This window comes from Phalaenopsis equestris, unplaced genomic scaffold, assembly GCF_001263595.1.
Source record: "Phalaenopsis equestris unplaced genomic scaffold, ASM126359v1 Scaffold000403, whole genome shotgun sequence".
Classification (NCBI taxonomy): Eukaryota; Viridiplantae; Streptophyta; class Magnoliopsida; order Asparagales; family Orchidaceae; genus Phalaenopsis; species Phalaenopsis equestris.
Window position 1 is genome coordinate 428,974 of NW_018164845.1, and position 16,164 is coordinate 445,137.

At 33.0% G+C, this 16,164-nt stretch overlaps 1 protein-coding gene across 3 annotated transcripts in view; it reads right to left on the reverse strand.

Moving 5' to 3' along the window:
• LOC110026902 (protein S-acyltransferase 8-like) overlaps positions 1–15,664 on the reverse strand; it is a 45,592-nt gene extending 29,928 nt beyond the window's left edge. The window contains exons 1-3 of one of the 3 annotated variants that reach the window (XM_020728105.1): positions 15,288–15,664; positions 7,990–8,208; positions 1,792–2,082 (exon numbers count right to left, since the gene is read on the reverse strand). In XM_020728105.1, the coding sequence (XP_020583764.1) occupies positions 1,792–2,082; positions 7,990–8,208; positions 15,288–15,326 (549 nt within the window). In that variant the 5' untranslated portion in view covers positions 15,327–15,664. The remainder of the gene's footprint in view (positions 1–1,791; positions 2,083–7,989; positions 8,209–15,287) is intronic. The other 2 variants (XM_020728107.1, XM_020728108.1) reach the window with 2 other exon arrangements.
• Positions 15,665–16,164: the final 500 nt, after the last annotated feature.

Below are 16,164 nucleotides of genomic sequence, written 5' to 3' on the forward strand. Positions count from 1 at the left end.
TTTTATATATATATATATATATATATATATATATATTAATTCCCATGAAATTTATTCGCGTGCAGTGCCTTAGCAAAATGGGTGTCCTCCCTAGGCAAAATCGACATTCCGGACGCGCCGGTGCAATCCGTTTTGTCATCCGGGGTCGCTCGGACAACATCGTCGACAATCGGGTCAAAAACACGTCAAAATTCAAATTTCATAAAATTTTGATTTGCGATCGATCGTCTCCAACAATCTATTCAAGTCCTCGACAGATAACGGTGCAAGCAATGCGAATTGTAGTGATAGGACGTGTCGACTCTCCGAATTGTGAAGTTTGTGAGCGTGGGAGTGCAAATTGTGCAAAAGGCACCCTAAGGCTTAAAGATCCTATAGGGACTCCTTTTGAGTTCCCTCGTGTTGGTTTCAACCTCCTACGTGCTAGAGGTCAAGAACCACATGCAGAACTTCAAAAGACTACAGAAGTAGGTTGAATTTCTAAAATGAGGCGGGTCCCATTTCTAAGGCTCTAGGATAGTCAAAGGGAGATTACTAAGGCTAGATCATATACCCTAAGAGAAAGACTAGACATCATTAAAAATGAGGTCAACAGTGCCCACAAAGAATAACAGAAAATTGTGAATTTTTTCAGTGGGCAAATAGGCTGAAAGATTCCACCACCGAGAGTGGTTGGGCATGAAGAGAATCTCTGGAGAACGGCTTATAGCTCGTGATATATGTAGTCTGCATTTTAAAATAATATTATCATATTATTAAATGTTATTTTAATAGTTTTTTTCTTAATTTTAGTAATCATGATACTAACTAATAAGTAAAGTGTATTTATATATATTTTATTTGTAATGTTATGCACTGGATATTTGCTTCTAAAGTATAAAATATATTGGTATAACAGTTCTGTTGCAAACAACATTACTATACAAGAGTGGAATAATTATTTGTCCAGAAACAGCTGCAGCACAACTGTTTTTAAACTGCAAAAAACAAACAGACAATCAGTTCATCCGCAGCATCTTCTGCACAGCAACTTCCTGTAGCAGCTGCTGACAGACCAGTTAAGAATTCAGAAAAGAGTCTGGTCTCTAATACCATGCAAAGAAATGATGACTAAGAAAAGTGATTATCTAATTGATTCAAGATAATAGTTAAATATATGTGCATTAGTGCCTGCATATAAGAAGAAAATTGCAAATGGGAGCAACATGAACATCTGCAAATACCTATTAAAAAGGTAAAAAAATAATGCTTCTCTCCTTTCCTAACCACACTGAATAAGATGGCATAAATTGTACTTAATAATTAACGGACAATCTTCAAGACAGAGCAAAATCAGGGAATGTCACTTCCAACCCGCATCAAAAGAAAATGATATAAAAAACTTGAAGCACCACACATCTTTCAGAAATAGCAATACTGGATAGATAAAATATTAAAAAGTAGGGGCATTTACATACATACCACACAAATCTTATTATTTACCATATCTAGCAGCCAAACTTTCATATTTACATGCATAGGACTCAAATCTTTAATATCACATCAAAAATAACACAATTACCAACTTTTTAAAAGTAAAATACACATTTTCGTGCATAGGTTTGTCACACCAGATTGTTACGCATGTAAATATGAAAATTCAGGTTAAAGATATGCAACTACATAAGAATTGTGTGGTATGTATTTAAATTTCCCTAAAAGGTAATAGATAACAACAAAAGATTAGATGGATTAAAATTATGCAAAATGTGCAAATTATAGTTGTAACTTGAGGGTAAGATATTAAAATACCAATCCAATGCACTGCCCCACCCAGGGACAGTGATGATCAAATTGTTCCACACAATTATTACAGATTGAGCAATGTGAACAACGAGGAGGCCTATAAAGCATGCATGTATCACAATATTTGACTTTCACAGGCACGCCATTAGCCATCACTTCCTTTATGCGAGGAATCTGGTAGCTGGGTGTTGAATCCATTATACTTGAATCATAGGAGAGTTCTTCCTCTGGTGGATGGGAAGCCCGGGGAATGATACCGGGATCTTGTGCAGAAGTAAGCATCAGTAGCACAAGCACCTAAAACACATGTTATTAGCATAACATAGAAGGCTTGCAATGTTCAACAAATTAATGTGAAAACTTAAAGAATTTCATAAATACATTTCCCCCAAATTTAAAGTTAATTGTGATATCACATGTGGAGCAAATTAGAAGAAAATCTTGTGCCTAAAAAGAAAAACTTCAACCAGGAAAAACTAGCTCAGTTATAAAAAAAAAAACTATCGCAGGATCCCTTGGATGATAGAAAACAGTGACATCATGAAAGAACCCACGTTCAAGAGGAAGACAAGTGTCAAATATCCATTTTGCAGTCAAACAAAGGCTTAATTTGCTTAATTTGTTATGTATACAACATACTGCTTTTGTATAGCGTGGCAGAGAACAACTTCACAACTTCACTTTATACGCAAAGAAGCAACAAGTGGAACCGTTCTAGAGCTTCACAGTAATGGAAAACATAATTTTAGAGCAACTTGTCAATCTATAATAGAGTTGAAATGACTTTACTTCATTCGATATAGTCTGCCAAACGGAATCTAAGATGCTTGTCATAACACCAAAAAGTCAGAACAATAAAGCATGTGTATATATAATGCATATCTAAGCTTGGGCCAATGTATGATTTGAGAAACAATAAATAATTTAATATCACAATGTTTTTAAGCTAGTGATGAATCAATCTTCCTGAATCCTTCTTTATAGAAGCATTACTAAGCTTTGGAGACCTCATATGTAATCTTCATCATCATTAGGCTTTTGGACAAACTATTTTGGGTTGATTTCATGAATCCTTGTCCTCTAGTCATTTATTCTGAAATTTAGGAGGAACTTTCTTAGAGATAAAGCTCTTTAGTCTTCTCATTAAACTAATACAAACAAATAATAAATATATAAAACTCAGCTAACCATCATACAAATGGAGGGAAAAGCCAAATCATCATAGTAAGTAAAGAAATAAAACACCATAATGGATAATTAAATGAAGAATAATTTTTCCCCTCAAATGTAGCAGCAAACACTTAATTTCCTAAACTGTGGGTGGGCCCCTGTGGTTCACAATATACATATTAACACTCTCCCTCAAGTTGGGTTGTATATATCATACATCCCAAACTTACTATCGACATAACTAAAGTGATGCTGAGGAAGAGTTTTGATAATAATGTTGGCAATCTGATACTGAGTTGGGATATAGCTTACCTGGACAATCCATCCATTAAACTTCTCAGAGATAAAGTGTTTGCAGTCTCTATATATATGTATATCGGATTCTTTGAAATAATGATAATTGTTTGATTATCACTGAATATCTTAATAGTGCTTTGTTCTCCATGTGTAGTTCCACCGATAATTTCTTTAGCCACATACCTTCACAAATTACAAGGACCAAGGTACGATATTCATATTTTGCACTACTTCTTGCCACCCTAACTTGCTTTTTATTTATTTAGGTAACCAGATTACCCTATACAAATGAACAGTAACCTATGGTAGAACTTCTATTTGTCAATTCTTATGCCCAGCTAACATTGGTGTAGATCCCAATTTTATAGTAATCAATTTTCTTGAATATTAATCCACGTTTTAGAGTCATCTTTAGGTATCTCAGAATTCAAAAGAACGTTTCTAAATGATCTTCTTTGAATCGTTCGTATGTGCACTCGCTACGCCCACAGAAAAATAATGTCAGGTATTGTATGTGACAGGTAAATAAATATCCCCAAAATTCTTTGATTCCTCTCTTTTTCAACTGGGTCGATTGCGATTCATAAGTGTCTATTGTTTTGCACCCCGACAATCATGTCTCATTCAATAAGTCAATGATATATTTTCTATGAGATATACTTATGCCTTATTTGGATCTAACTACCTTCAATCCAATGAAGTATCATATAATACAACATCTTTGATCTCAAACTCAGAAGTCATTGTTCTTTTGATTGTTTCAAGTTCTCTTACATCATCACCTACAAAAATAATATCATCTACATGTACAATAAGGATGACTATCATACCTTCTTGATTTGATTTCATAAACAAAGTGTGACCAACCTGACACTAATATTATCCATTGGAAAGAACAATCTTGGTGAATCTTCCGAATGATGCTTTGGGAGATTATTTCAACCCATACATTGATTTCTTTAGTTTGCACATTAGCTGATTATTTGTGTTGTTTCTTAATCCTGAAGGTATCTCCATATACACTTCTTCCTCAAAATATCCATTAAAAAATATATTTTAATATCTAGCTGATGTACAGGCCAATCCTGGTATACAACAAATGAAAGTAATATTCTTACTGCGTTGAGTTTTGCCACTAGCGCAAATATCTCCTGATAGTTAATTCCATAGGACTGAGTAAACCCTTTTGCTACAAGTCTAGCCTTGAATATTTCTTTGCTCCCATTTGCTTTTTATTTAACATTGAATTCTCATATGCATCATACAGTTCTTTTCCCAGATGACAAATTGTTATGATCCAAGTATCATTCTTTTCAAGAGTAAGAAGCTCTTCTTCCATATCATTTTTTCAAGAATAGATAAAGCCTCTTGGATTGAATCTGGGACCTGCACATTATCCAATTTTGAACAAAATATTTGTAAGAAAATGATAATTTTCTATAGGTCACAAATTCTTCTATCAGGTGTTTTGTGCATTCACGTGCTTCTTCCTCTTAGTTCCCATGATGTGTTGACCTAACTTTTGTGTGAATACTTGGGGTGTGTGGAGTTGATTATGATGATTTGCATTCCTGATTTTGCATATTATCCCTTACATGCTCTTTAGGTTTTTTCTTACTAGTGTACACACAGAGTTCTTGGCTCTTAATAGGAGTTGTGGTAGAATTATGTGGAATAGTGGATTCAACTTTAAGTTGGTTTGTGATAGTGGAAACAAGAGTGGGTTCATCAGGGATAAAAGTAGGTGAGGTTAGGGTTCCTGAGTGATACCCAGATCTGATATTCTCTCCAATCTCGCTCACAATGTTAGATTTGGAGCAATATGGTTAGTTTTTAAAGAAGGCGACATCCATGAAGTTGTAAAATTTTTGTGTTTCTAAAGAGAATTATTTATATCCCTTTTTATTTGAAGAGTAGCCAACAAAAATGCATTTGATTGAATTATGCTCAAGTTTGGCTTAATGTGGTTGATGTAGATGAACAAAAGTGATGTAACCAAAAATTTTCAGTAGTAGGTTAGTGGTGAAGGACTGAAATTGGGGGTACGATTTTATGAGGGCATTGAAAGTTGTGTTAACGTTTAGCACTCTATTGAGCATCCTATTTATGAGATAAGTGTGTGTAAATTGCATCTCCCTAGAAGTGTTCAGATACATTGTTAATTAATAGAATTGAACGAGCCACTTCGAAGAGATGTCTGCTCTTTCTCTCAGCCACACCATTTCGTTAGCGTGTGTCAACAAAAAAGCTTATATGAATGATGTCATTTTTGGATAGATAAGGGTCGAGAGTGGAGTTGTAGAAGTCTTTTTCATTATGAGTTTTAAGAATCTGAATTTTGCTCTGAAATTAAGTGAGAATTACGTTGTGAAAGATTTTAAATATGTTGACAGTTTCATATTTTTCCTTAACGAGAAATTCCAAGTGATTCTGGTGTGATCATCAATGAAAGTGACAAACCGCTCAGCCCCATTTATATATTTTTTAAGGCCCCAAATATCACTATAAACTATGGAGAAGGGATGTGTTGGTTTTTATTTTAGGCTTGGGTACACCTGTCGAGTATGTTTAGCAAATTGACAAATTTCACACTAATAAGAACTAGAATTTTTTATGATAAACAAATAAGGATATAATTTTTCAATATAATAGAAATTAAGACACCCAAGGTGAAAATGACAACATAACTTGAGTCTCATGAGAAACAGACTCAGATGCAAGACTTGACTCAAAGGATCGTGAATGTTGAGACGGTTATTTTGAAGTGGGAGTCTAGTAAGCAAATAAAGTTAATGATACATATCAACACTGTCAATCACCTTCTCCGAGCCCATCATCTAAATTTCACACAAATTAGATTATAATTTAATAACACAATTTATATAACGAGTAAGTTTACATATAGACAGTAAATTGCAGTTAAGTTTACGAACATAAAGCACATATTGAAGAATAAGATTTATTGTCAGTTTCACAATTTCTCTTCCTTCCACAAAGGAGAGAGCCATATGTGATTCTAACTATAATATGGTGCTTGTAAGAATAGAAGGAATGGAAAACAATGATATTACATGTCATGTGATTAGATGCCGCAGAGTCCACTATCTAAAGCTGAATCTTCCTGTTGAGAGCAACAAGAGCAGACGAAAGTCTACCTTGATGTGTTAGAAGGCTGGTAGAAGGCTCATAATATTATCCTAGAAGCCTTTGGAGAGTTTTAAGTTGTTCTTTGTTGAATAGACTATGTTTACGAGGCTCGTCTTCCTTTGATACAATGATTGCTTGATTTTTCTCATCACCTTTGGCTTTGTTAGGCTTCCAATCTACAGGTCTTCCATAAATTTTTCAACACTTATCCTTCAGATGACCAAGCATCCTGCAATGTCACACCACAGTTTGTTCCTCTTTGATTTGTTGTCCTGAAGTGATTTGTGAGTATATAAAGCCAAGTTGGCAAGATTTGATATAATGGAATTATATGTCATCATGAGTTTCTTTTTGCTCTATTTGCTTCATATATCAAAAAATGCTTCACGAATCGAGGGAAGAGGTTTGGTTCCCATGATTCTTTCTCTGACTTCATCTAGTTACTTGTTGAGTCCAAGACGGAACTAGAAGACTCTTATGTTCAACAATGATTTTGCAAAAAGCAGTCATGTGAGTACCTCCATGTATGCTTCATACATATCTAGTTGAAGCCAATATTTAGAGAAAGTGTTGAATGAGTAATATTCACTCACCTTATCACAGGTCATGTAATCTAATTTCAATGTCAAACAACTCAAAAGTATTGTCAACACTTGAATAGTTTTCCTTTGCGACATCCCAAATTTTCTTTTATCGTTTTGTACAGGAGGGAGATTTCTCTGATTTTTGTGGTCATGGAGTTGACAAGTCATTAGATAACCATGCGATCTTCAATTTTTTATGTCTAATATTTAGGGTTAGTAATTTCTGATGCAAGACTTTCCCCGGTGAGATGATAATCTTTTCCATTACCACAGATGTACATGAACACAAATTGAGATCATTGGAAGAAATTGTTGTCATCCCAAACTTTCGTAGAAGAAAAAAATCTCTAATTTTCTCATTAAATTAATACAAAAAAAAATAAATATGTACAGCTCAGACTAATACTCATACAATTGGAGAGAAAATTCAAATAATCATGTAATAATAGATAATTACAGGGAGGATAATTTCTCCCCCTCAAATGTAGCAGTGGATTCACAGTTTCCTGAACCGTAAGCGGGACCATGTGATACCATATGCATATCAACATTTATAAATCATTGTTTTTCATTCAGTTCAAAAATAGAAGAGATAAGATGAAGATGTAAAAAATATGCAAATGTATTAAACATGCATTCTATTTCTATTAACGAAAGATGAATCCTTTGAAAATGGAGTGGAAGGGATCGTTTCAGTTGTATTCTACAAGCAACTTTCAAATCTTCAATCATTCAAGAAATATTATGTTTTTATGAGTTTACATTGTTGATTGGCTTTCCTTAGACCAACAATACAGCTTAAGAAGATGAGTTAAACAAAATGGTTTTAGAGAGAAATCAATATAAAGCAATCACAATGTTTTTGTCGACCATACTTGTCAAAATAAGATCATGATTAAATGTGCAAAGAAAAAAGATTGAAAAACCTGATTAGCTTATAATGGTGGAGGAACAAAAACAAAAATTAGATTTAGTAAACTTAAGCTCTGTCCACTGATGTGCATGCCTGTATTTTGTAGTGAAATCTTTGAAAACTTACATGGCCTGTAAAAGCTATAGCAACCACCAAGATAGCATATCCTGCATTATAAGCAGGTAATTTGTGGAGAAGATGTCTTGCAACAAAGACACAGAACATCACAAGAGGTATAACTATAAGTGAAATAGTGATAAAGATCGACCGAGCATTGGGTCCAAATATCAACCTCCCACCACAGAGGAACGTCTACAAAAGTTCAAGAAGAATAGAGTTAAAGCTTTCAACATGTAAAATGAAAGAAACCAATTTTATCTCATGATAAATATTTCAGACGTTCAAAAACAATTAAAAAACCTAGCATCAGGGATCGCCCTTTACAGTAACAAAAGATAAATCCAAAAGATTGTAAATCATACAGGAGCACGACATAATTAGCTACCCACACGGCACTAAGTATCAATAAATTTTCACCTTACACTAGAAAAGTTAAATATTGGGATTATAAGAAATGTCATCTAATTAATATTATTATTTATCCTAAAATACTCATGGATAATGAACGCATAACAAAAATTAATTTAAATTATATTTATAAGAAATGTCATCTAATTAATATTATCATTTATCCCAAAATACTCATGGATAATGAAAGCACAACAAAAATTGATTTGAATTATATTTCTACATTAATCAAGATTTATATATAACATTTTCGAATTTAGTTTCTATTTTTTAATTTAATAATATTTGTTATTTACATAAATTATAATCATCGGTATACATATGCTAAAAGTTTATTCATTTTAAAATTGAACATTAATATTATTATAAAGTATTTAAGTTTTAGTTTCATGGTTATATTATTAAATTTTTGTTTATATGATAATCATACTAAATTATGTTAAAAAGGATAGTTAGTTAAAATCTTATAATTTTTAAGAAGTTCAAAAAAAATTTTTTTTTTTGCTTGAAACTTTCAGATGTGCCACTAGCATATCCATATTCATATGAAAAAATATCTATTTAAGGGCTTCTTTGGTATGTTTAACAATTATTGAAATAATATAAGATTAGCATTAATGAAGAGAATATGTTATAATTAATGAATTTAGGCATAATCCATATACAGTTAGATTCATTAGATTTTTTATAGATAATTTCATATGTTATGACCGACTTTTGTTCATAAATGAATTTAACGTGATTTACAAGAATATTGGTTATTTCATATTTTAGCTAACGTTTAAACAACTACTTATAGGAAAATTTTATAAGATGATGGTGAGACCTACAATGCTTTATGACGCAAAATGTTGGCTCATAAAAGAGAAGTATAAAACTAAGTGTTGCAGAGATGAGAATGCTTAGGTGGATGAGTGTCTTAACTCTCAGAGACAACATGTGAAACGAATGTATCTGTGAAAAGGTTGGCGTAGCTCCAATAGCAGACAAGATTACAAAGAGTCGTCTTAGATGATTTGGTCACATTAAACATTGACTAGCTGATGATCCTGTTAGGAGAGTAAATATTTTGGATTCGATTTATGTTAAGAAAGGGAGAGGTAGACTTAAAAAGACTTCAGCATATTCTATAAAAAAAATGATCTTAATTTATTAGAAATAAATGAAAATATGACACTTAATAAGCCATGAGGGAGAAAAAGGATTTATGTAGCCGACCCCACTTAGTAGGATAAAGGCTTGTTGTTGTTGTTGTTGCTACTGCTAAACAACTACTTAATTACAGTCATTAAAAAATTGATTGTGGTCTAAATTAGTCATTTAAGAGGCAAATTTTGGGTTTCTTACTGAGACTTGAATTATTCAATATATGTCAGTATAATTATATTGCAACAGATTGATTATTTCACATATATTTCAAGTCAAAATAAAAAATTAAATTTGTGCTACAAAAAGATATAGATCAAAATGAAAAAAAAAAGTATTTTTCATTTTAATTTATTGAAATCAAGTTTAAAGTAACATACTTCTCTCAATAATAAATATTTATATGTGTATTTCCACTATAGTTACCTTACACAAATTTGTATTATAATGGTATTTTAGGGTGCACTTCTCCGCTAAATAAAAAATTATGAGGGTAAACTTCCCCTTAAATAAAAAGATAAACGAGTTTCTGTCTGTAAAAGACATGCACGTACATAGATAGAACCTATTAGGTAGGTTGAACTACAAAAATATTTATTACATCAATCTCTCTATACAGATTAGATCTACATTACAGCTTAGTTTCTTTTTTATTATGTTTGGATGTTGTAGATTGATTAAAGAAGAAAATTGCTAATTATCTTTAACTAAAATAGTTATCTCCACTGTGCTCAGCAATTCTACAATAATACTAACAACGCATATTTATTTGTGTGAAAATAATATATTTTGTAGCAATAGTTGTAATTGGTGTTTGACAAGATTATCTCACAAGTTTGTGTAGAGTTATCATTCTTTAGACCAATGCTCATTGTTAAAAAATTCTCATTAGCTTAATCATTCATTTAATATTAGCACTCAATTTTGTTTGTTCATTTTTCAGATCATTTTATTTAATAATTTGTGTAGTTAAAGTTGTGTATCGTGTCATTCGTATGGTGCATGACATAAATAACTCATCTTATAACACACCATATCCATTGCTCATCATCATTTATGAGCATAGTTATTATAACCAATTGTTAATTTATAGTTTAACTATTGGTAATAAAGATTTAAAGAGAATTGACTAATAAAGTCGAAGAATGTATTAGCATTGTTACCATAAAAAAACATTTGGTTTAATCTTTCGTACGCCATAGTTATTTTTGTGAGTGATATCCACTTAATCACTCAGTTGTATTGTTTATGTATTTGTTCATGCACTTGTACGCAACTATATTGTTAGTTTTTGAATCTCATTTATATATTTTTAGCTTTCACATATTACCTTTTTTGTTCTGTTTGTTGCTTTTAATGTATGTGATTATTACTATAGCCTTTCATTATATTGTGCATGATTGTATGGGATTTGTGCTGGGAACATTCTCATAAAGAAACTCTAAAACGCAACAGATTTGCCAAAAATTTACCACTCTCTTGTTGTGGATTAAACTGTCACACAGTTGCAAACTTGTTCAAAGTCAAGATTGTCAATGTTCAAAACACAATGTTAAGCACAAAGAGCAATATTAAGCGCAAAAGCGATTTATGGCTTTGAAGTGCTCAGCATAAACAAAATTTAGCGCATAAATTGACAAAAAATATACATTGTAAAACTACTCAGCAAGTTGAATATTATGGCAATCCAAGAATGCAAGAAATGCCTTGTAGATCATGATGCATTTTAAGTTAGAAAAAATAACAAGACCACCAAGTCTAGCTTTCTTCCAATTAGGGAGAAATGGAATGAGAGAATACATAAATATAAACAAGCAATGAACATTAGAGTTTTAAGTGGTTCGGTCCAAAAACCTACATACATTGTAGAGATATAAAAATTCCAGCATACAAGACATTTCTAGCACTTAATGGAAATTGAAGAGAAGAAAAATACATTTTTTATGCTTTCTTGAGAGATTTTGATAAGCCTAAAAAGGATTGAACAAATAGAATAAAAAGAGAGAGAAAAGAAGAAAAGAACTTGAACAATTAGCCTTTAGCTCACCGAACAAGACAAAGGGGGATGGGGAATAACAGTGAAGTAGAACCCTTTGATTATCAAAGAACCACCATCTTTTATAATCGTTGGGTAATGAGATAGACGTCCGATTCAAGGACGTAAACATGTTAAGCCGCCATGTGTAAGTACAAAGGAAGGGCAGAGTTGACTGTCAAAAAACAATTTCATCAAGTGGTGTATTCAAAGGTAATGGTGACACATGCTACAGCAAATTGTTGAATGTGGGTGACATTGATCAAAAAGCCTGAGGCAACCATCATTCTAATTTGGTATGGCATGTTGTGATGCATTCAATATCATGCAATCACATTAGAAGGATGGAGAAAGATTCTTGTGGAAAAAAGACTAATAATGAGCAATTTCAAACTAATACTAAATGAAATCGTAAAGAAAAGGAATCTTATCAAGTCATAAGTTGTGGTTGTGGGGCAATATTTTTTTGGGCGATAGATGACTGTCACGTCCATGACGCACGTCCATGACACAAATTACAACTAAGGCATGGGAAAAAAAGTGATTCACATTTCCCCTCATTTTGAACCTTATAAGTACAAGAAATGATTCAAAATGAACTTTATCATTTACTATGTCTTCTCACAACCCTCGCATTCAACATCAAAAATTAATTAACAATCAAAGAAACAGTGCAAAAAGAAATGGCAATGATGAGACAACCCCGCACAAGAAAGAATGACGCCAAAAATTTGGCAATCAAAGAAACTATGCAAGAAAAAAACAACATGAAAGCGGGAACCTAAGGAATCATTGGCACCTTTCAACAAGTTAAAAGATATTGACAATGTCAGTGCCATGGAGAGAACGAAGATATGAAAAATTGGGACACATAAGAAGTCAAAGCCCACAAAAAAGTATTGAATGGCTTAAAAAAGAAAGAGACAAAGGGCATGTTGAAGCTTTGATAGAGATCAAGAGGAAACGTCATCTTTTAATGCAGAAAAAGAAGTATCACAAGAGTCCAGACCAATGTGCGAATCTGAGAATGAAAGAGAAATAGGAGAGAGAAATAAAATATTAAAGAGAGAACCAGGTAAAGAATACTGATATATAGTGGTATTGTCAAAAGACATGTATTCACTACAATATGGGGAATAAACTTCCACCATACCAGACAATAAAAATGAAATTGCTTATGATGCCTTTATGATAATAGATCATATAAGAAATAGAGTTATAAGAGGACTCTGCACTCTTTCGAGAGGTTTTGTTAGAATCAAAGAGTATTTCAAAGTAATTTTAAAGGAACAAAAGGGAAAATGACGTAGTAGTCTTGTGATGTCTAGCCAAGAACCCAAGAAGAGAGTTTTGAATAATCGTGCCGCATTATATAGTAGCTAGTTGCAAAACGTGCATGTGGTTTGAAGAGTGGGAAGTGATCAAATGGCAACTAGAGGAGAAGAAAAATTATTATGTCCAAGGAAAGAGCAAAATGTGCCATTTGGCCTACTTGGGTTGTGTCAAGCAATGAACAAAGATGTAGGAGAGTGACACAAGTGTCTGTTGGCACTAGATAGAGGTGGGAAATCATCATCTCTAAAGCATGCCATGATTTGTTTGGTAAAATCCATCATTAGAAGGAATGGTTACAAGCATCCACGTGATAAGAAAAAAAGAAAATTTGAACGGATGTTGAAGCCTTCAATTGGGATGACTGGCATCTGGCTAACATGCAACTTAGCTAAAATCCCCTTTACTACAACTTTCGGTTTGATCAGCTTCTCAAGTCTTCTCCAGCATGTTTTTTTAGTGTGATAAGGTCTCTAATAATGATCACACTCTGCTTGATCATTTTTTTGAACAACCACAAAAATCCAATAAGCCAATAACCTATACTCTGGTTTTTTCAACAAAAGAGCAAAATATTGGGAGTGGCCTTTGACAATGTTTTCTTTGAACTCTTTCAGCTTACTCTCCTCGAACTTCTGCAAAAGCTTCTTATATGTTATAAAAAGTTTTCATTCCCAATAGCGACCTCTTAATTCAAATCTTTATTCAATCGAATTAATGGAAATCAATACATCTTTCTTCTCAAGTATTTGGGGATTCTTTAGTTTAACTTCTGGAAAGCTCCAATTGATTTCATAGAACATACCTATAAATTACCATAATTCCGTAAGAGCATTAAAGTGTCTGTTCACAGTCGTAATACTTTGGCATGTATTCTTATGAGCAGACCAAATCTCAAGCACAGTGACATGTTTCCAAGTGATATGCATTTCTTGCATCATATTCTATAACTCATCTATAGCTTTGTAGAAGAGGCAAGTTCAATCATATTTAGACTCCATTGGGTTTATGAACCAAGCTATTAAGTGTAGTCTTGACATCAATGCTCATGTAAACATTTTGGCATCATTGCTGGCACTAATCACCTAAAACAGCAGTTTTTTTACCCTACTGCTTATAAAAGAAAAAAACTTTAAACGGCTGTTTGGTAATGAATTTAGAGCGGGACTTAACCTAAATATAGGCTAAATCTTGCCGGAATATCATTTTGGACAAAATAAAGCCACATATTTGATAAATCCAGATTTCACAAATTTCGACCGTAAATCTCAGAATTATTAAATCTCATGAATCGGTGGATTTACAAGATTTACGAGATTTACAGGATACAGCTATTGGGATTTTACTGGATGTAGGCAGAACTTCCCAGACAATTTTAATGGAATTACCGGATTTAAGGGATTTTACTGTCAGACGGTTTTCGTGATTTAAGCCATTCAAAATTTAGTAAATCCAGATTTACGTGATTCACTAAATCCTAATAAGTTAAATCTCATTCGTTGTCATACTGCCCCTAAGACTGAAAAGCATCAAACCACGCTTCTATCTCCAAAGTTTCTTACTTTCCAGAAAAGGGAAATCAACACATATTATCTCCTTAGGTATCAAGGGGCATGTAGCCATAATCATGCCAAACTGATCCCTAGCCAACATTGGCATCTTATCAAAATCTGAACAAATCATAGAAAATATTAAAGATTCATGTCAAAATCACTACTGGGATTAGCAAAAAGTCTCAAAAGATTGTGACACTTTTAGATTCTAAACATTTTCATCTTACTAAATCAGCATGCTTTCGATATAGGAAAGAAAATTCACACCATGGAAGAATATTCATGAATAAAATAAGCTTTGTTGGAGAGAAAGATATTCTACTATCAAGTTAAGCAGAAAAGAACGATCATATAATATAAACAGAAAAATGGCCAAGTACCTAATGGAAGTGTCCAAATCAACTTCTATCGGATAAAACAAAAAACTTCCTAATCAAGACCACAATGGAATAGCCAGGCTGCACCATCACCCCAATCACAAAAGAACTCAAAATCACGGAATCATGTGAAAACCAACTTGCTTTTAGGCGACACAAAAGTCAGCCAAATATAGCATAACTTACGCCATACAGAAACCAAAATCACGCAGCACGGCCTAATCATAAAACACATCAAAGAAGCCCACCATGGAGAAAAAGTAACAAAATCTCCAAATTCAGGCAAACCTAACTTGTAACATCAAAGCCCTTTGAAAAAACTACTGCTGAAACCACTCCACTTTCCCAGGTTTGGTAATATCAGGAAAATAAAACCCAATAAAAGCAATTCCGTAGAAAAAAAAAATGCAAGAAACTCACATTGCTCCCTTTCCAATCTTGATAAACTCGCCGAGCCATAGGAGACGTTCTACCGAGCTAATTAACCAACACAAAATCCACAACGCGAAGCTCCAACTCTAACATCTTACTCTGCCGACCAGAAAATGGAGACAAGGCGAAGAATACATAAAACCGCAGGGCTTTCAACCTGGAGAGAAACCCAGGGAAGCTCTTCTTCTCCTCTTTTCTTCTATCTACCTTGAATTCAACAAAAATGGGGGAAATAAATCAAAGAGCAGGGCCATTATCGGTACGTAATTCTACAGGGGAACGGAGCAGCATCTCACAAATTTTTTCTGCATTTTAGAAGGGATCAAAGATCAAATTTTTCCCTAGGCCGCAGCTGGCAGAATCTGACGGCTTTATTATGGTTGAACCAGAAAATCAATCAATCCAATTTTTAAAGAGTTGAACGGTTTTATTATTATTCAATTTAACCTCTTCATTAGTTTGGATTATTATTGTATTTAAATTAAAACTAGATAAATACATTCCACCCACTTATTATTTATTTACGTATGTAATACCTAGGGAGCGTAAACGAGTCGAACTGCAGCGAGCCTAGGCTCAGCTGTGTTCATGTAATACGCAGGGGTGTAAACGAGTCATTCACAAATAAAGAATCGTTTTGACAATCCTAATCACGTGGTCATAAGATGTTAAGGATTGGAGCAATATTTAAAAATTATTATTTATAGTAAAACATCATTTGAATCTAATTTAATATTTTTATTCTATTTTCTTAATTATTACTTTTAATTGATTATAAATCTTTGTAGGCTTGTAGTTAATTAATTTTTTTAAAAAAAACTACTCTTCATATATATATATATATATATATATATATATATATATA